General features: G+C 37.5%; 3 protein-coding genes across 7 annotated transcripts in view; 1 reads left to right on the forward strand and 2 right to left on the reverse strand.

The window, feature by feature from the left end:
- LOC135075160 (clustered mitochondria protein homolog) overlaps nucleotides 1-9871 on the forward strand; it is a 37697-nt gene extending 27826 nt beyond the window's left edge. Inside the window, exons 18-24 of the mRNA XM_063969509.1 lie at nucleotides 1871-1953; nucleotides 2047-2176; nucleotides 2250-2522; nucleotides 3048-3173; nucleotides 3765-3980; nucleotides 6088-6302; nucleotides 7807-9871. Coding sequence (XP_063825579.1) covers nucleotides 1871-1953; nucleotides 2047-2176; nucleotides 2250-2522; nucleotides 3048-3173; nucleotides 3765-3980; nucleotides 6088-6302; nucleotides 7807-7936 — 1173 coding nt within the window. The 3' untranslated portion in view covers nucleotides 7937-9871. The remainder of the gene's footprint in view (nucleotides 1-1870; nucleotides 1954-2046; nucleotides 2177-2249; nucleotides 2523-3047; nucleotides 3174-3764; nucleotides 3981-6087; nucleotides 6303-7806) is intronic.
- Nucleotides 9865-12709, reverse strand: LOC135075159 (ubiquitin carboxyl-terminal hydrolase calypso). Its single transcript, XM_063969508.1, has 8 exons — nucleotides 12138-12709; nucleotides 11897-12044; nucleotides 11620-11803; nucleotides 11315-11466; nucleotides 11046-11237; nucleotides 10819-10889; nucleotides 10526-10735; nucleotides 9865-10231 (listed from the first exon to the last, which is right to left on the reverse strand). Exons 1-8 carry the CDS (start codon nucleotides 12522-12524, stop codon nucleotides 10034-10036), a joined length of 1542 nt encoding a protein of 513 aa, XP_063825578.1. The 5' UTR covers nucleotides 12525-12709; the 3' UTR covers nucleotides 9865-10033.
- A 644-nt stretch (nucleotides 12710-13353) lies between these two features.
- LOC135075180 (uncharacterized) overlaps nucleotides 13354-21625 on the reverse strand; it is an 80957-nt gene continuing 72685 nt past the window's right edge. For 4 of the 5 annotated variants that reach the window (XM_063969542.1, XM_063969540.1, XM_063969543.1 and 1 more), the window contains exons 2-3: nucleotides 15519-15760; nucleotides 13354-15113 (exon numbers count right to left, since the gene is read on the reverse strand). In XM_063969542.1, the coding sequence (XP_063825612.1) occupies nucleotides 14817-15113; nucleotides 15519-15760 (539 nt within the window). In that variant the 3' untranslated portion in view covers nucleotides 13354-14816. Of the gene's footprint in view, nucleotides 15114-15518; nucleotides 15761-17973; nucleotides 18160-21625 lie in introns of those variants that run through there. The other variant, XM_063969541.1, reaches the window with a different exon arrangement.

Genomic DNA, 21625 nt, shown 5'->3' on the forward strand with positions numbered 1-21625 from the left:
TAGCTTAGTTTTAACTACTTAATGCAATGGGAAACTAAAAATAGTTAAAAACAAAAATAAAATTCATGCCAAGGAAATTAGGCAAAATTGACCATTTTTGGCGAAATACCCTTATAAATAAACTAGCTTTCCGCCCGCCGCTTCGCCCGCGTGGAATTTTTTGGTTTTTATATAACCTATTACACTCAGAATGATATAATGTGGCTTTCTATTGGTGAAAGATTTTTTAAAATCAGTTCAGTAGATCCCGAGATTACCCCTTACAATTTAACAAATATACAAACACACAAACTTTACCTCTTTATAATATTAGATTATAAATAGGTAATTTGAAACCCTATTTTGTTTCATTCTTTTTTTTATTTTAAATATTTCACGATCCAAACTAATATTTACTGTAAGTAAATGCTAAATAGTAAATATTAGTTTGGATTGTGAAATATCCTACTAATATTATAAAGGCGAAAGTTTGGATGTCTGGATGTCATGATGTCTGGATGTTTGTTACTCTTTCACGCAAAAACTACTGAACGGATTTTGAACTTTACAGTATTATTGTTTATAACCCAGATTAACATTATGACGATATGTGGCAAATAAATTTCAATAAATAAATAAGACGTGTCTAAAAGCGCCATCTATCGTCATTGGTTAAAATCTACAGCACTGGACAAACTACGGTATGACGTTCGTAAATATTCATTCGGGGGAAACCGTGAAACGCCATCTATCAACATGGGTAAAATGAGGTAAAACATCATATCTAACGGGGGTAAAACGAGGTCCACGCGAACGAAGTCGCGGGCGGCCGCTAGTTATAATAGGTAGCTTTCCCTCCGCAACCTTATTGGTATTCCATGTATGTGTCTTTTAACTGAGTTCTGTTAAACATTTCATGTAAAATTTGTATTATAACTCTATTTACATCTGCATCTGTAAACAAGGATTCATGTTCTCCAGCCCAGATGCCGAGTAAACAGAATCGTCTTTCAGTGACGTGCAGCTGCCCCTATATTTGACCCACTGACCTAATTTTTTATTATTTATTTGTGTCAGCGTGCTCTTCTAAAGAGTGAAGACGATTGTATGTAGGTACTATTAAAATGTAATTTTAACTCATTGGTTTTGTCTCATATTGGAAGGAATGTACTATGTATCATGAGTAGAGTCTTCGTTTAAAAGGATGCCAACGATTTAAATTTCAATAGGTAGACAAAATTCAGAATTCTTAATTATCAAAAATTTTAGCTTTCTCCAGTAACACTGGTATTATTATACTGTGACTCATCAAAGTCATCATTGTCAAAAATATTGACAAATCGAGAACTGTCACGGCCAAAAAACTGGCACGCGTCCGTCCTCCGTAAGCGCCACCGCGCGACTGATTGAGATTGTCCAAGCCGTCATGAGCGATTTTTTCCACATTTTTTAACATAGTAACTAAATAAGACGCAATATAAAAATTTCATCCGTTAAAAGCCCTCAAGTTATTTCTGAACTTTAGTTTAGTAAAAGATTCAGAATCTCAAATCGCTTATTTTAAAAATAAAACCATAATTAGAAAACGAATAGAGGTAACTTTGGGAATTTATTCTATCGAGTCAACTTCATCAAATCGTGTTTCCATCCGTTAATAGCCCTAGAAAATATCCTCAACTATGCCCAAAAAAAATTTTAGCCTTTTATTTTACTGTTTAGTACCTCAAAAATGAAAAATGAAAACCTCATTTTCGCCATTTTCTCTGTTACCCGGCCTTAAGCAAGTATCGTTTGTGAATACGGGCGTTAATCACGTGGCGCACAAGTAGGCGCCACCACGTGGGATCATGGCCGAGCTCAAGCACTCATACAATATTTGTTACTTTTGCAGGCATACTGGGGCTATGAACTTAATGCTGAAAATATGGAGGTTGTAATAGAAAAACATGGCCTGCAAAAGATATCTCTTCTCAGGTTGGTACAAAAAATATGTTTTAAAACTTGGGTATCGTTGCTTGTTATTCATGTTTCGTTAACATAATCTTTATTCCATCGTTTTACTTACAGGTCCTTCGCTCTCAAAGTGGGTCTACAAATCATGCTTCGCGAATACGATTTTGACATTAAGAATAAGGCTACATTCAGTGGATCAGATATCATGAATATTTTCCCTGTTGTTAAACATATCAATCCTAGGGTAAGTATTTTCCTAATGTTAACTTCAAATTCAATATTTTGGGACAGTTTGTATATTTTAATATTTTTTCCAGGCATCAGACGCATACAACTTCTACACGACCGGTCAGAACAAGATTCAAGCTGGCGCCGTGTCTGAAGGCCACGAACTTATCACGGAGGCTCTGAACCTCTTGAACAATGTATACGGAGCTATGCATGGAGAGATCGCTCAATGCTTGCGTATGGTGGCACGTTTGTGCTACGTCACTGGGGAACATAGAGACGCTATGGCGTACCAGCAGAAGGCTGTGTTCATGTCAGAGCGAGTCAACGGCATTGACCATCCTTACACTATTACTGAATACGTGAGTGAACTTGAAATGTTTAATTCTGATTATTAGTTTTGATTTGATGTGCTAATATTCAGATTATATTGGCTTACGACCATAGACTTAGTTGAATTTCAAAGACTGTGTGTTGTATCCTTTTTCACGTAGTCTCAAATCTCGCAGGAAACATAACCGATCTGTCGATTCCTAAAGATTTAAATGTATAATCCGAAAGATGAAGTTGTTTGCAAGTTAAATTCTTCTCCCAGTCTGACCTTGTTGTTGCAAGATATGCTAAACTGAAGTGAAGTGATCTATTTGTTATTTTATTTGCGTCTTGCATCTGCAATACTCCATAATTATATCTTTACTTGTAGTTGGAATTCCATGTAGACATATTGATGGGTGTATCACCAAATTTTGAATTTAATTAATTTGTTTTTTCAATAAGTTAGTTATTATGATACTCCATTTATGCCCATAATTTTTGAGTCCTTTTAAAGTCAATACCATATTCTTGAATATGAGCAGTAACTTTAAATTGTTTCTTTTTTATTCCAGTCGCATTTGGCCCTGTACTGCTTCGCCAACGGTCAAGTGAGCACAGCCCTGAAGCTTTTGTACCGCGCTCGCTACTTAGCGCTGTTGGTCTGCGGCGAGAATCACCCCGAGATGGCCCTGCTAGATGTGAGTGCAACAATGTTGATTTTGACCTCAAATCTATAAAGAATGTTGTGCCACTGCCAAACAAATGGCATTTGTGATCAATAGCCAAAAAGTTTAAGTCTCATTATGTAAGTCATGATGGGATACATTCGTTATTATTTTGGTTGTTTATGTTATAGCTCTCTAGAATATGTAATGGCATAGGTCAGAATCTCTGGAAGATGCATAATATAAAGTTCTTACACAAAACTATTTTTATTTATAGCAATATTTTGAATTAGAGATCGATATCGATCGCCATTTGAACCGTTTATGTTTTATTCAGTATTTTTCGACCTTTAGCAAAATACTTGCCTAACAATCAGTTATCTTCAAGAGTCGACATTATACAACGATATGTAAAATAGGCATGTTTTATTCGCTATCGCAGCAACTAATACATACAATACTCTTTGCAAATAGTAGATTGACTGGTAGCGATTGTAAGCGATAATACTATAAAGGCTAGTTCCTAAAAGTATTTTAAAGGACATACGTTATCACTATCGTTTAGTCGTCCGATTATTTGCTAATAAGGACGAAACTTAATCAAACATTTTATATTTCGAACAGAGCAACATCGCGTTGATCCTGCACGCGGTCGGCGAATACGAGCTGTCGCTTCGGTTCGCCGAACGCGCGCTGGCGGTGACGAGCGGCGTGCACGGGCCGCGCTCGCTCAAGGCGGCGGTGGCGCGCCACCTGCTGGCCCGCACGCTGTCCTGCCTGGGCGAATTCCGCGCCGCGCTGCACCACGAGAAGGAGACCTACTCCATCTACAAGCAGCTGGTGAGTGTCGTGTCACGTGTGGACGAAGCCGCGTGGCGCTGCGGTCGCGGAGCCGCACTGGCGGTGAAGAGTGACGTACACGGGCCGCGCTCGCTCCAGATTTGTCCAGTCTAGACGTACCTAATATTAGCCCATTAACGCCCGCCGTACAATAAATAGTACACAACTTTAAGTTACGATAAATCTGGTTTAGTGAGTATTTTTACCCTGGAAATAATTACAATCGGTAAACAAAGGTCTATGCATTATATCCTGAGATTTAAACAGACCATAATTATACAATCTTAAGGGGGTATTTTGCGATTTCGTTTCAGTGATTTTTTCATGTCTTCTAGTGGGTACTTGATAATTTTTTAAGCAAGGTTTAAGTTACACAAAATACCAAATAAGTTGTTTGTGTATTAGCTAACAACATATCCTAATAAAAAATACATGGAAAAGTTTATTTCATGGAAAGTTTTTCATGCTATAACTCCCAAAGTGATGCTGTACAAACTTTAGTACAATGGGCGCTTGACACGTTACGTAAAATAGTACAGTAACGACATTATTATTAGAGTGTTTCCTTATTTCTTCATAGTTTTTATATGTAATCATTGTTTTCTTTTTCCAATAACATAGCTCTTTATTTATGGGGTTACAGACAACAAAAAGAAACATTTTGTTTTCCCAATTACGACCTATTTGTCGACCTAAAGAGACTTAGTTACATAGTTTTTGGAACCACACGTGAAAACAGAACCAAAAGGTATCCTTTGATTACTTATAAAGATGTTCACAAAAAGCCTAGAGACAGATTCGACAAGGCAAACGTAATTTTATTAACATTGATTGAAAGATAATAATGTGGGTACCATTGAAACAAATGTTGACGCTTTAGAACCATTGGGAAAGGTCATTATATGGGGTCTCTTGATAAAAAAAAAGTAGAGTTAGGCACCACAGGGTGTCCAGCTCTAGTATAATAAGAAGATCAGTGGGTTAGATTAGATGACTAGTCTATAGAACTTTACCAAATTGAGGAAAAAGGAAAAAAAGCGGTGGATGGGTCTTGTTCGCTTATATGGTGGACATGACAATTTCAAATGCATGCAGACTGCACTGCATAGTAAACCCATATAGTCGCTTAGATCAGCTAGCATTCCGCAAATATATAGTACGCACATATTTGACCTATAAAAGATAAATAAAAGTAGGTAGTCTTGCTCTAGTTGATGGAGAAGAAATATGAAATAATGGTTAAAATCAAAATAAACCAGCAAACAAGCTTATTTGATAGCTTAAAATTACTGTGTGTTTCAATAGAGTCAAAACAGCTTATGGCAAGTGCCTGAAAACACTGTGCCAGGATGAAGAAGGCTTTGCTCAATATGACTCATAAGCGCCCATTGTACTAAACTTAGTACACCCCTGAAAACCTAACTTCTAATTTTGATTTTGGGTTTCTTTGTGTTTAGTATTATTTCTGAAGTATTTTTATAAAGAAAATAAACATTGGCTATGGGAAATTGACCGTAGTTTTCATTTGGGCGTTAATGGGTTAGAGCTGTGGGAAACCGCTAAATGAAAATTTCAATGAGGGTTTTCGCGAATGAAAGATCCGCTAGATGGCGGGTCGTGGATGTGGGGTCTGACTGCTGCGTGATTGGTGGATTTTGACATATCTGTCAATGTCATGTCAAAAATAACCAATCATGCAGCATTTGGACCTCGCGTCTACGTATTGCCATCTGGCGGACTTTTCATTCGCGAAAACCCTCATTAACCAGATTTTGGCAGAATGCCTAGAGGTACAAGAAGAAGAATCAGATTTTGCAGTTTGTGTGGGAAAGTGAAGGAAAGATTGATTTGATTGATCCCATTCCTATACAATAAGTTGTATTTGAGCACCAAAATAACCTATTTCTGATTTGACAGTCTATTTGTTACTAAGGCTGAGTTGCACTAACTTACTTTAACCGTAACTATAACAATAACCGGTGGTTTTGATATGGAGTTTGACAGACTTGACGTTTGGTAAGATGTTGCAACCCAGCCAAACTGTAGAATTGGTTTGTGACGTCACATACTTTGTAATAATAATTCTATAACACTTGTTATCCCCCAGCTCGGCGAAAAGCACGAGAAAACCCGCGAATCCTCAGAGTGCCTGCGCCACCTCACGCAGCAGGCCGTGGTGCTCCAGAAGCGGCTCGCGGAGGCCTACGCGCGCGCGCCCCACGCGCCGCCCGCGCCGCCGCCGCTGCACATCCAGCCGCCCGGCATGGCCTCCGTCATCGATATGCTCAACCTGATCAACGGGATACTCTTTGTGCAGATCAGGTGAGGATTTACAGCTTAAACGCCATGAACCAAAGGAACAATGCAAAAAAGGATGACTGTCGTTAGACCTGCAACAAATTAATCAGAAAAAAAGAGTTGGGAACTCGGAGCAGGTGACGCGGATGCACGCGGCCTGCTTTAAAGGCGTACGTTGCTCGGGCACTTGTCGTTAAAATGGCCTAAGTGCACGCGCCGCCCGCGCCCCCGCCGCTGCACATCCAGCCGCCCGGCATGGCCTCCGTCATCGACATGCTCAACCTGATCAACGGGATACTCTTCGTGCAGATCAGGTGAGGATTTACAGCTTAAACGCCATAAGCTAAAGGAACAAGGCCAAGAAGGATTACTGTCATTAGACCTGCAACAAATTAATCAGAAAAAAGGAGTTGGAAACTCTGAGCAGGTGACGCGGATGCACGCGACCTGCTTTAAAGGCGTACGTTGCTCGGGCACTTGTCGTTAAAATGGCCTAAGTGCGCGCGCCGCACGCGCCGCCTGCGCCGCCGCCGCTGCACATCCAGCCGCCCGGCATGTCCTCCGTCATCGATATGCTCAACCTTATCAATGGGATACTCTTCGTGCAGATCAGGTGAGGATTTACAGCTTAAACGTCATAAGCCAAAGGAACAAGGCCAAAATTGTTTTTGTTGTTGCCTGCTTTAAAGGCGTACGTTGCTCGGGCACTTGTCGTAAAAATGGCCTACGCGCGCGCGACGCACGCGCCGCCTGCGCCGCCGCCGCTGCACATCCAGCCGCCCGGCATGGCCTCCGTCATCGATATGCTCAACCTGATCAACGGGATACTCTTCGTGCAGATCAGGTGAGGATTTACAGCTTGAACGCCATAAGCCAAAGGAACAAGGCCAAAATTGTTTTTGTTGTTGCCTGCTTTAAAGGCGTACGTTGCTCGGGCACTTGTCGTAAAAATGGCCTACGCGCGCGCGACGCACGCGCCGCCTGCGCCGCCGCCGCTGCACATCCAGCCGCCCGGCATTGCCTCCGTCATCGATATGCTCAACCTGATCAATGGGATACTCTTCGTGCAGATCAGGTAGGAGTTCAAAACTCAAAGCAGGTGAAGCACGCACGCGGCATCTTTACAAGGCGTGCTTTACGCAGACAGTAGTGTCTGGCCAGTAATGCTTTTGTCAGCTTTGTCATTGTTCTCTCGAACTCTACTTGTGATTTGAAATACAACCTGCTCACGATGGCTCACGAATTAGATCGTGACCTTAGTTTTTGCATCCCAGATAAAAATTAACAGCAATCTCGTTACTGTAACATTTCAACGGTACATCCCCTTTACTAGTGTTAAGGGAAACCTGTTATTGGCCATATTGTGTGATAAATTAATACGCTGTTAGTTTTCTCAATAAAAAAAACTGCCTTTCAGCATCATACAGCACTGTCTTTGTGAATCAGGCGTCTCATTCTCGTAATATACAGACGTAGCCCGTCTAATCTGGATACACCTACTAACTTTATGTTATTTCTTTCATTGCAGTCCCCAAGACATCGAGCAGTTCAAGGCGGAGATCGAGAAACGGCAGCTGAAAGATTTGCCCATCCCGGGCGTCCTGAACGAGCTGCGAGCGAGCGCGGAGGCGGGCGCGGGCGAGGCCCCGGACAGTTGAAGGCCGCGCCCTCCCGCCGTCCCTGGACTATGTTTAGTGATAAGCGAGGCGGCCGCGCGCCGCACCCATGTAGAAAGCATACTCCGCTCATATTGGACGTTATGCTACACATCGTTACTTTATAACTATTGATTGATGATATTGTTCCTTATCTATGAATGTATGCCGTAGTGGATAGTGTGCTAAGGTTTGATGTAGATTTTTGTTAGTCAAATTTTGAGGATATTATTTTGATAAAATAATTAAGAGTTTAAATTTTATGATTTTTTTTTCTTTTGCAGTGCAATAGATTTATTTATGCATGTGCATATTCTTCTATATTTCGCTCAAATCACGATATAGGTTTAATTTTATGCTTCCGTTGGGAATTCACAATTTTATGGACATCCAAAGTAGTGCAATTTTGATGTAGTGATAATAGCAATAAGTTTTGGTTGTGAACCTGAGACCGCGTGCGCGTCGCTATGTTATGGTACTGGTGCTACTGCCAATTACTTTTCGTATATGATGATTTTATGAATTGTTATTGTCGAGTATTATTTTCTTTTTTTAATTAGTGCGGCGAGAGTATATTGTTGAAATACCCATAGTAGTAGAATTTCGGTTATATTGTCACTGAAATGTAACAGGATTTGTATGTTTCGGGTCCGTACAAAATCTAGAGTTGATTGTTTGGTAAACGAAGAACAATAGTTACAGGATGCCTCCACTCGGTAAGTTGATCACTGCCTCTAACGTTACTTTAGCTTCAGGTTTTAGTTATTAGTGCCATATAAGTAGTGAATGTAAGTTCTTTTTATAATACGTTTCTGTTAGTCTGTGATATAGAATGTTTATCAATTTATCATCGAGTCACTTGCCTTGTTTGTTCAGTAGGTCTAATTAACTGATGAATTATGAAAACGCTTTAAAATCTTCATATACATAATGTAAATTAAATTACATCTACAACTCAATCACAATTTTGTAATACTGTTATGATGATGTTAATTAATATGTAAATACTTGTCTCACGACAATAATTATTGATTTGAATTGTCATGCAAGATCCCATGCCTAGCGTAAAACTTGTTGAAATAGTGATACATATTTATATCAAATAGTAATGATAATGCAGCCTAAGTACCGTTAATGATGTTTATATCCTAATGTTACCCAAGCATCTATTGCCAGTTTGCTTTTACCTGCATGTTCGTCTATCTAGTTATTGTATTTTCAGCACTTTTATTTGGATTTATTAATTAATTCTCTCAATTTTCATTAAGTTATTTGTTGTGTCTGTAAATGATTAAATTTTAATGAAAATGATAATCTTATAAAATGATTCATACATATTACAACTCTTGAGTATGTGCTGTCATAGAATTTAATTAAACATTAAATTATTTAATATATTTTAGCCAAATTACAATTCGTCTTATTAATTTATGCAGTTATACTTTTTATATTGTTAATTTTTGTTATGCTGAAAATAAAATATGAGATGATCATTTTTAAAATAATATTGATTTTTAGACCTTATGTTGTAGTATAGGTTTTTGTGCACAACTGTTAAAGAGACGTCAATTCGATTCAAATCATGTTATAATAGGCATAATGGTAATGGAAGTAGTACCACTAGGTAAGACAAGCACCAAATGAATGTTCTTATTCAAGTGAGAATATACGAATTACCTATAGTATCTATTTTGTGGATATTTTCGATTAATTTATTTTGGTCCTTGCAAAATAAAAGTCGTTTGCGACGAGAGACAGTACATTAGCGCGCGTTCATGTATCCAACACAAAATAAAATTAAGAATGATGTAAGATGAAGAAGCATGTGCCTAAGCAAACAATAATCAATGTTGTTGTTGTTACATTTCTTTAACAATATGACGAACATGTAAATACGGCGCTGTTCGTAGTATACTAATAAAAAGTTCGTTTTTAAAATGTGATGTTTTATTTTAATTGCCCTTTACACATTGACATACATACATTATACGTCAAAAGGTAGTAATTACAAAACAATACTATTAACTTACATAAGTAAGTGTGTTTACACCTAAATAAAGTGGTTAATATTAAAGAATATCACGGCGGGTACAAGATAATTCACTTCCTAGCTCTAGGACGAGGGCGGGGGCGGGCGCGGGGCGCGCGGGGGCGGGGCCTGCGCCGGCGCACGCGCGGGGCGCGGCCCCTGTCCAGCTGCGCCGCCACCAGCTCGCCGAGAGCGCCTCTCTCTGCCAGCATCGAGAGGAACGTGCAGATGAACTCGTCGTAGTTGTGCGTGCGGCGGCAGTCGTCCACCTGACAATGAGAATGATTATTATGACATTTTCAAGTAACTTCGGAGCTGATTCTATAATTTTTTTGAGAGGAGTCTAGCGTGTGATTGATTTCAAAGAAACTAAAAATGATTTGCGAAGTAAGATAGGACGTCGCGACGTGACCACGCCCACTCTGCCCTACCTTAGGAGGTAGAAGTAGAGGGTTTTTTAGGACTATAATTATTGAGTGTTTTTAAAAGTTGGGTCGAATAGTTCTATAAAACCAATACATAATGTATTGGAACATAAAATACTTGCTAATTAATTATCTTACCTTATACATATCCCTTTTATCATTTTCGTCATTCAGAGCCTGCTGACATGACTGAATTTCACCAACTATACTGCTCATCAGCGCATTTAGTTCTGTGTGTGACAGCAACAATTTCCTCAATTTGTATGGCTGATCTGGTATTGTCTCACAACACAATAATATTGGTAGTTCATTACTTTTAACTAAAGCTGTAGTGGAGGTTGGATAGACCTGGAATATTGAATGAAATGATATTATAATTTGTACCTACAGTAGTCTTTCATAAACAATAGGCAGGTACAATATCTACTTACTTCTCCCACAATCTGATTGTCCCTGCTGATGGTAACAAATTTTGCCACTGCACCTTGTTCAACAGGATCAACTGAAAAACCATGAATAATAAATCAATGTTGATTTCAGAAATTTGCAACTTTCAGTGAGCTAGTTTTTGTAGATACTTTTTTTATTCTATTTATTTAAAAATATTAGTGGTTTCATACATTGCTAGAAAGTAATTTATCAGGTTTGTATCTTTTACCTAATATCAGACTGTTGTCTTGCTGTGGCCGATCAGATGCCCCAATTTCTATTGTAATAGGCTGGGTGAAGTCTAAATCAAATAACTGAACTTCCGAGGACTCTAGACCCGTAAGAATACTTTCTTCACTTAGTTGAGCTATGCTGTCATTTAGGGAATTTTCATTGCTTCCTTCTATAAGTTCTCCTTGTTCTGCAAAGATTTATTTAATTAATAATAAATAACATAATAATTACTACGATTCATGTGAAAATATATGAGTAGGTTACCATTGTACTCTCTTGTCTTTGCCAACAAATGCCTCAGATGTTTCCCAATCTTTGAGATGGCTTCTTTCACCCTTTTCTGATTCAATTCTAATGCACTCAGTCTTTGTGTTAATGCAATTCTTCTATCAGGGACTACAGCCATCAAGTTGAATCTGAAATAAAGCATACATTGTAGCTATTAGTTCATCTAGAAATCTAAGGTTAAAAAGTTTCAAATAGGGCCTTTTTTTTGCCATTGCAGTATCAAACAATTTAAAAAGTATAACACCTTTTTGCAATAAATAAACAGGAAGCAAACCAAATACCTGATGTCATGCACTTGTTCACCAGCGTCACGGCCCAGTCTTTCAGCCATCACTCTCCTGAACTTGTCAGTCCAGTCCTCATCCCCTGCCCATGGTCCATGATCTGTAGGGTATGGCTTCAAGCCATCTAACTCAAATAGGTGTCCGTTAATGGGCACAAAACTCACAAAGTGATAAGCTTCACCTGAAATTATTTTTAATCATCAACGTTAGATGTAAATGAATAAAGGCAACTGAGAAAATTGGTGTTTTAGTAATGAAAATGTATTGCAAATACCTGTAAAGCGGCCAGTGGACACACCGGCATTTTTGTCCGTTTTCTTTCGGGCCTGCGGAATTGCATGAGAGTTGTGGGCGCATGCAAGCTCTGGGGTATTACCAATAGCCCAGCCTTTGTTTTCAGGGTTCATCCCTAATGTGTGATGCTTAAAATTAAACATATTATTAACAAAAACAACTATAGACTATTGTACGTTGTATTGTATATTAGAAACCAAATAAATGTTTTCCATACTTACTTTTAGTCTACTTAATGTTTCTCCAAGGTGTAGATTAGGACAATTCAATAATATAGAAAGCAAGGCATGTGTAGCACAACTATTTGGTACCATTTGCTGTGCAAAAAAGATGTTGTTTATAGTCTCTTCATCTCTAACAAAACTTTCAATCTGTTCCACAAATTTGCGACGAGATCTTCTTTCTTCTATCCATCGGAATAAGAAAATAAAACCATAAACAGGGCTCTCCAATGGCTTGTGCAAATCATAAATCTCTTCAACTTGGACACCTTTGACTCCAAAGTCTTCTAGTAGCAAAGTAAATAAACCTGGATCACTTTCTAATTCTAGCCACCCTTCCGTCAAGCTATTTAGTTCTACAGGCATGTTTTTCATAGGGATTTTCATTAGATATAATTAATTAACTTCTTATTCCCTTTTTGCTGTTGTGCAATTTTTTGCACTACAACAAAGTAACTAGGATTGTTTTGATCGCGGCGGAAGCTGAAGCAAGAAAAGTTTTTTTTCTTATTGGTCAAGTTACGCTTTTACTTGATTCTAATTGGTTACTTTAATGTTTCCATTTTTACTCTAAGGCAAAAAAAGCCTTGTTGTATTTCTAGTTTGATTTGACATGTTTGTGTCAAAGATCTGTCACTGTCAAACGAGCTGACATTTTTAGTTTTAATTTTGTGCAAGTCAAATGTCGAGATTTTATACAGCATTGATCTTTTTTCCTTTTTTTTTCAATATTTATTAAATGAATAGAATTATAAAGAATCATTTAATTAAATATCGCTAATTCACAGTCTATTTCGTTAATTTGATATAAGTATTTGGTAGAACATTAAAATCCATATTTGAAATGAGGGAAGCATAAGGCCCGCCATACACGGACAGCTTGAGCAGTTAGACAGGACATACAGGAACCGCTCTTGAAGTCATAGTCAACAGCTTGAAGCTGCCATTGATTCATACTGGAGCTGTAGTTTGCTAAGCAGTAGCAGCTTGAATCTATCGAAATTAACTGTTTCAAGTTGTCCGGGCTTAGTAAGCAAGTATGGCGGGCTTAATAAGGACCAGTTTAGATTAATTTGTATGTATTTTCTTCGTAACTAAATAATATCTTTTAATTATCAAAATTTTAGTTTTTTTAGACGTGTAAGTTAGATATTAGTACCTACTTACCTAAAGTAAAATAGTTTTCGGAGAAAAAAGGGTTCAATAAAAGATGCAGTGTACTCAACAACATTTATTTTGTATGTACATTTTTAACTTGGGTTTATTTTGTACAGTGTACAAATAATAAATGCACAACTTCAGCATTGTAAAACCTTAAATTACATAAGAAGTAAAGTATTGCAGGCACGCGTGTTACGGATTAAGTTTGTTTGTTTTATCAAGTTAGCAAAGCACACGATTATTTTAAAGTTAGGTATTGGTCCCAATATAAATTCATCTTACGCACACCACAGGATTTCGCAGTCATTTTGTTATTGCTAAATACATTTAGGCCAGTTTGTAGTACCTAATTAGTTAATGTAATATTAATAATAGACACAATTTGTGTTTGTTGTAAGTGGGCACACTCCAAATCAACTGCAGTTAACATGTTGATTTTAGCAAAGTTCTGGATTGTTTCAAATGTAAATTACATTTCATGGTTTTCCATTAACATAAAAGTCAGTTTTCCATAAACGAAAATATTAAAAGATAAAAAAGAGAAACAATTTCAAATGATATGTTCTACTAGATTTATCACGCATTGATCAGACGTTTTAACTACCTACCAAAATCTATCAGTACCTACACTATGTTCGTTAATTATTAATTTATTCCTAATAATCTTTCGCATGAACAGTATATCTTTGGTTGAAAACTTTAGTTGTGCAATCAGAATATGTACAAATTACAAACTACGATAAAAGTTTATATTCGAACACGTCATAAATGAGTTAACTGATGCTAATCGAAGACTAGAATCGAAAAACGGATCGGATTTAAAACAGTACAGTTGTATCGCCTTTATGAAGGCGTAGCTCTCACCGTGGTTATTAAAGGGAATACAAATAAGTAAGGGTATAATTTTCGTCACTAATGATGAACAAAGATAGCCTTTATGCAACTTAACTTACAGGAATAGTAATATACACAAGTCGATTACTTCAGGTCCATGGGCGAAAGGTATATGATAATCATTTATGTAAAAATGTACTAACATTTTTACTCTTTACACAGGTGCCTGCTACGAACCACAATAACAGTGACAAGACACCGCAAGCGTCGCTAACAAATAATGGCACAGTGCTACTATTTCTAGTAATACATTGCTACAACTGTGTATTTTGTTATTGTACATCATTGGAGCTCGGAACAATTATTATTGGAAGAGATTTTTAACTTAAAACTACAATTACTAACAAAATTATTATACAAAACATTATTATGTACAGGTTCAATAAGTAACTAATATTACAACTCTCATAATATCACATAAGTACACGTCGCGTCTAACTCACCATCTACTAGATTAAATTAAAATCGTTTCATGTGTGGATATGTAGTATAGATTAACAATATAATACCGCTACGCCGTCATCGGCGGCAAGTACACGAGTACCTTACAAGTAATGTTAAGTTATTAGTCTCATCACATGAAACAGCAGTCGTTTTGAAGTACACGGTAGCGTGGCCGGGCTTTCATCTGATGGCGTGCGTGGGGTTGTAGGGCGGGGGCGGCGTCTTGGGGACCTGGGCGCGGTGGACGGGCACGGGCAGGGCGGGCGGCGCGTCGTCGGGCTGGCCGGGGATGACGGCGATGTCGAGCGGCGGCGGGTCGGCGCGCGCGCTGCTGCCGGCGGGCAGGAGCCGCGCCGGGTTCAGTTTGATGGCGTCGTCATAAGTCGGCGGCGCGCCCGCCACCGTGTCGTAGTCCGGCGGCTTCTGCTGCATGCTCTCGTCGTCCGGCATCGAAATCACGTGGATCGGATCGTCAATCTGGAACGGATACGAACGAATGAGAATGATAGTCATGTGATTACCTAGTGTAGGTACCTAGGTAGTTTTTACAGAGGTCATGGCGTTTGATGCCTATTCTTTTTATTAGCGAATCTTTGTGAATTTGTCACCGCTAATAGAGATTTATGTGATCAAATTAGTAACTTGGTATGTTGATTTTTTTGTTGCTGTCTTATCAAGAGATCGCAGCAGTATTTGCGTACCCATAAAAGGTAAGTTCTATGTTGATAATGAACTGATTAGCGACCTGCTGCTGAATAGTAAAGACGACAGACGCATCAGGACTTTTAGGTCTCAAAGACTACTCGTATAAAAATAAAATGGGCGACTTTCATGAGTTCGAGTAGAGGGCTTGACATAAAAAAAGCAAAGGCTGTATCTTACCTGGTGTGTATCCGGGGAGGCTCTATCATTGTGGGGTTGTCGTGCCGGCGACTGAAGCCAGCAGCACATGGCGGCGCAGATGAGCAGCGCCCCAGCAACGATGCAGGCGACGCCCACGTAGCGCACCGGCTCCGCGTAGTCCTCCGCTAGTCCCAGCCAGTTGATGAGTGCGCCGGCGCATAGCAGCACCATGCCATATCTGTACGGCCTCTGCGACTGGCGGCCCTCGTCCAGGGACATGCCTGGAAAGAAGACAATTCAATGGTTAATATTGGATAATACTTTTGGAAGAAAATGAGGTTGAAAATGTAGAGAATATAAAAAACTTTTCATTGATTTTGGTCCCTGAGGAGGGGTTTTTTATTATCACTTATGATGTAATATTGGAGGAGGGTACGAATATAAGTACTTGTTTGTCCTTACAAAAAAAATCTCGCATTAGTACCTCCTCCTACAGCGATGCCCTTTACTGTGTTCCAAGAACATAGTATTTATTTCCTTTTATTTTTCGTACAAAAAGATATTCCTATGACTTTCTTGGTTTTGAATGTCTACGAGCCTAAAAGTTTTGAAAAGATTTGGTTTATGAAAAAGCCCATTGTACTATTTTATAAAGGTCACTCGCTATTCAACCTTTGTTCAGCAAACTTTGGTCTATAGAGTGAAACACAAAACTTTCTCCAAAAAGAAAATCTTTAAGGTTCATTTATAACAATACTAGCTGACCCGGCGAACTTTGTTCCGCCTTAATGGCAATAAATAACGTGATAAAAAGTATCCTATGTCCTTCTCCTGGCTCTAAACTACCTCCCTGACAATTTTCAGCTAAATCGGTTCAGCCGTTCTTGAGTTATAAGCGAAGTAACTAACACGACTTTCTTTTATATATATAGATTATGAAAGTAGATAAGTATTATGCAAAAGTATATTAAACTTCGCAGCTTATTTTTTTGAAAGAAAAACAAAATGATAAGAGGGATAGGTTCCGCTATGATCTGCCTAAAAAAATGATCAATATCGGTATGTCATTATTTAGCGCTGTGATTTAATGTATGTACCTACCTAACATCGTATATCAGGGCCGGACACACCGTGACAATTCAAATGTGTTGGTAGATAAAGTAGATTTACTGTTGATGCACCGGTTTCCAATAACAGTACAGTCGGTTGGAAGCATATCCGCATCACACCGTGATGTCCACGCTATTCACGCCGACGTAACGGGACCCGCCATTCAGAAACCGGTGGTCAAAAGAAAGTTGGGAAAGTTCACAATTAGATGATACGTAAGGCAATTTGTGCCGGGCGTTTGTGTCAGTGAAAACTTGGTGCGTGACGACCTACCGGAAGTTGTGGATGGAGATGGTTTTCCTAATGTTCTTGATGAACTTTTAAGCTTGGGTGATTGTAAAAGCTTTAAGCGAGCTTTTTCTAGTGTAGAGCCAAAGTTGAATTTTGCCGCTTTTATGTGTAATTACTGATTGAAAACCGGAATAGTTTACGTGTAAAAGGTGGGCACTCTGAATTAAGTCTTAGCTAGGCGCAATTCAGTTGTTGGAAATGATCAAAGACAGTCATAAAACGTGAATATTGTAGTTAAATGACGGTTAGAGAAAATTAACGGTCCCTTTGCGGAAGATTAATTTGTCGTCTGGCATTTCTGTTATATTTATTGCAATAATTAAGAGCGATTTAGAGGTGTGGAGTCCTCGACCGAGGCTGCTACAGAAGACAATGGACTCTTAACGATGTGGGTCAAGTTCGTAACGCGCGCTCCATTGGTTGCAAATTATACAAATGTTTACCTGGTCCACAAACGCTGGGCCAGCTGCGGTTGATTAAGAAAGGTTACGACGTGCGATGTAGTTAGTATTCAGTACTTAAACCATTCATTAAATTACATAAATTTTATGTATTCAAGATGCTCAAGTGATAGAGATCCTTTGGCTAATTTATCAAATATAGCTACCGTTGTATTTTGTTTTCAGTTTTTACGACCCCTTCTTTCTCTAGCTTAAAAATACAACAAAACTAAATAAATTAAGTTTGACTGTGGACTCTACTTCATTTTTCTTAAAGGATACCCCTTTGAGAACATAGAGATGTTGAAAATTTCGGAATTATGAGTAAGTACTTACTTAATATAAAGTGCATTAATTGCAGACTGTAAAACCCATTTGCATCATATTATTTGGGTAGGTAATTATGTATATTATTAATTTAAACTGTTAACTGTTTTACGTATTTGAGGTTTACCGTCTAAACGTCATGTTACCTAATTAATAAATCATCACTTCACTTTTATGTATGAGTAACTAAGTAAGCAGTTAGGTAGAACTTGTACGTTTGCAAACCCATAGGGAAAACATATGAGGAAACATTTCGTATTTCGATGAAATAAAAAAACTATTTTACAAAACGGATTTTATCAAAGTATTAATAGATTATTACTCACATTTACATATTAATCCACGACCGTTAAATCCACTATAATAATCTTCGTAACCACTGTAAATACCAGTCCATGCCATGTTACAAAATTCCTTTAATTTGTATTGAAAAATAATAAAATCTTGTCACTTATTTCACAATATTTTCAATGTATGACCGACCATGTTATTTCCACAATATAAAATAAGAAAAAACGTAACTGCGAGATGGGTTATCTTATCAAAACTCTAGTCTAGAATAAATATCTTCGATAAAAGATTTAAAGAATTTGCTATCTAAATTGTAGATATATTATGTATGTAATGTAGAAATCTATACTTCTGAATGTGAGTTATCTTAACACTGACAAGACATCAAGATTTATAAGGATTTAAGTACGTTTATGGAAATCATCATAATTTATATTAAATCAAGATATTAGCTTTATTAAACTGCCCAAATGCCATTTATTTGTCTGGCTCTGGCTCATCAAATGACTGGATGAAATCACCACGAGGAAAATCTACAAGGATTTTTTCAAAGCCTTAATATTTCGTAATGGGTAGCAATGTTTAACCAAGGAATCAATCTATAGAACCTGAGTAGTAGGTACTTTTAAACATGTCGATTAAATAAATTATAGGTATGTCTAAAAGAGATGACATTACCCCACCATGTACCCGACTAAGAAGAAGAAGAAGAAAATGTATGTCTAAGTCTGAACGCGTTAATTTTCTTTACATTACAGTATAATAATGAACTTAATTTATGTTAAAATATACGTAACACAGGATGATGTCTGCTCATCGTCACGGATAATCGCAGCGTTAGAAGCGCGAGAAGGGTGCAATCGCATTACCGCAGCGGATTAGCGCTCTTTGGGCAGGTTTCACCGATTATAATGTTCAGATTTAATCTACTGGTCAGCAAGGTACCTGCGACACCTGTAAGCAGCCGCGCCGCCACCCACCGGAGCGGTAGGGCTTCACGCTTCGGTTTCGTTAAGGCGATAATATTCGTTAAATGGATTAAACACACACACTGTTCCTATACGTGTCTCTACTAATGCAATTTTCTTTTTCCGTTGGAATTTCAGCTCAAAAAATACTTGATTATGTCACTGCATGTCTGCATATGCATGATAAATTCCATGTTTTCTATTTTGATTGTAAACGTTGATGTCATATCAAAGATTACATGATGTATTGTTTAATATTTGTCGGGTGCCAAGGAAAGAAAACAAGCTTAGTGATTTTTTAGAATCATACTGTACCTCTGAGACTGAGAGTGATGAGTACCTATGATTTCTTGGAAAGTAATGTAAGTAAGTACTGTTATGATTTCCTAGTCATGCCATGAATCGTAACAATAATATCATTATTTTATTAGTAACATGTTTATCGCAAAGATGTTTATGATCATCATAATTGAACTCACGACTCTTCGTGACTAATTTAATTTATTTATACTAAGTAGTATCTTTTTGATGGCACAGAATTGCGATTTTTACTTTTAAAATTGGTGAATAATATAACTCCATACAAATTAAAAAGGAAAGAAGAAAGTCTACCAAAAGTTGCTTATTAGATAGCTCTACAAGACCGACCAACCGACCGACAGACCAAGGTACAATTACATATACGAGTAAAATTGACTTGATGCTTTTCTAGATGAAACTTAAGCTTACTCCACGAACGTAAGAACAGAGTAAGAAGTTGTGTTTGTTGGTTGTATTTATTTTATAGGTTGTCTGTTTAATATATTTACATATAGACATTCTTCATCGATATTTATTTCAATATGGCTTCTACAAATAAGTATTCCACCTACGCAAACATCGTAAAGAAAAACAGCGGTATAAGGCCTAAATTTTGAAAAAATATCACTCCGGTATCGCAAAGTAGATGTTAAAACTTTTTTAAAATTAAAGGTAAGTGCGCTACGTTGGATGCGTAGGTCCACAAGGACAATGTAATGCAATGCATGTGTTCTGCGTGTTTAACAGAAATACTTGTAAGTGCTAGGCTGTCGTATAAAAATATAAATAAACTTGCAGCCCTTGACCCAAGCCCTTGACTTTAGTTGGTTGACAAGTATGAGTAAAGGCTGATATAGTCAATGATCTATTTAAACTCGCATTTTAAACTTGCCGGTCGCTAATGTATTAGCAATGGCGTCAACACAAAGTTATTTTGGGTTGAGATCCAAATCATTACTATTATATTAACCTTTAAAATTCCAGCGCGTATTTCCTTAGGCAGTTTTCCGTGTGTCCTTGGTCAGTCAAGAGCCGGCAAATATAAACCTGTTTAACGGCTAATGTCTGGCCCTATCAGTTATAAATATTTATAACTGACTATCTGCGCGTTGGACAACGATGAATGATAGTTATATCATCGATTGATTACTATCAATGTTATTGATTGTTTTTTAATACTTTATTTATCATAGGTCAGGAAAAATGCATCGATAGCACAAAAGAACAAAGACAAAATGTAGGTTTAAAGTGAGTAATTAATTAATTAAAAAACAATTATTTACGTCGAACCAATCAATAATTAAGATAAATGCTATAAATAAATGAATTGTTTGCAGATTGACTCTAGGTACGTCTAATTTAAGAGGTAAAGTAACGGCTTAATTTATCAACGTTCTAATCTACGGGTTTGTAGTAAATTACGAAAGTTTTTAACAATGCGAGGCCTTGGACAGAGCTGTTAATCGATTTTTAAAATAATCTCACTAAAACAAACCAGGGTGTTTGTTGTGGACTTGTATTCAAGTTGTTGTAAAGGTAAACGTCCGAGGCTGGTCATTGCCACAAAACTTGGTCGATCTATTTGTCGCATTTCGATGTTTAATTGATGGCCAAGCAAATAATAATATAATCATACGAAGAAGCAAGCATTAGGTACGTAAATCGATTCACCGAGACAGAGTCGTACATTTGCTTCTAATAATACGATATTATTAGTAGGTTCATCGCAAGGTCGTTTTTATTTCTACAAATAAGTAAAATACATTCTAAGTTTACACCACGGTTTATTAACGGATCCAACAAAATACAACGAGTAATAGATAACTGTTATTAGTTTTTAGTAGAGACCTCAATACTTCTTTCATCGGAATTGAGTGGTTCAATAAAACAATAATGATTAATTACGTTCTAGTCAGTTTCTTAATTATCGCTATCTATACTGTAAGAAATAATCTTTCAAGGTTTTAAAACGAAGGTAAATAAATTTTAACGGATACAATTTATTAGTTATCCATAGCTGACCTATTCTGAAAAATGGCATCACTATTTTCACTAATTATAATGAAAAATAAGCAATACCCCAAATGTATATTGACTCTACATTCAGGTCAATATTTTTAATAACCCTCAGGTATTCCATAATAATGAACGATAGTTGTAAAATGCATATTTACGTATAATACTTATGTTTGATTCCAACCAATGATATTAAAGAACTATAGATATGTTACGTTCATAGAAATTACGATTTTAATCCGTGCCGAGCTATTCCAAATTGCACACATTGACAAATGTAACTGATAAGTGAAACAAAAGATACGAAATAGCACGCAAATGAAAGAGATAGTTATAGTTTTAACGATTCTGCACTAACTAATCTATGTCCGCAGCGCACGCATCCTTATCGCTCTAACGTCAA

Source organism: Ostrinia nubilalis, chromosome 10, assembly GCF_963855985.1.
Source record: "Ostrinia nubilalis chromosome 10, ilOstNubi1.1, whole genome shotgun sequence".
NCBI classification, from domain to species: domain Eukaryota; kingdom Metazoa; phylum Arthropoda; class Insecta; order Lepidoptera; family Crambidae; genus Ostrinia; species Ostrinia nubilalis.

Bases quoted from the DNA above. Each gene is read 5' to 3' on its own strand.
- LOC135075159 (XM_063969508.1), bottom strand. From the start codon at position 12,524: ATGAAAATCCCTATGAAAAACATGCCTGTAGAACTAAATAGCTTGACG. The intron at 11,467-11,619 runs GTATTTGGTTTG...GCTTTATTTCAG, and splicing joins GAACAAGTGCATGACATCAG to ATTCAACTTGATGGCTGTAG. The intron at 10,890-11,045 runs GTAAAAGATACA...ATGGTTTTTCAG, and splicing joins AGACAACAGTCTGATATTAG to TTGATCCTGTTGAACAAGGT.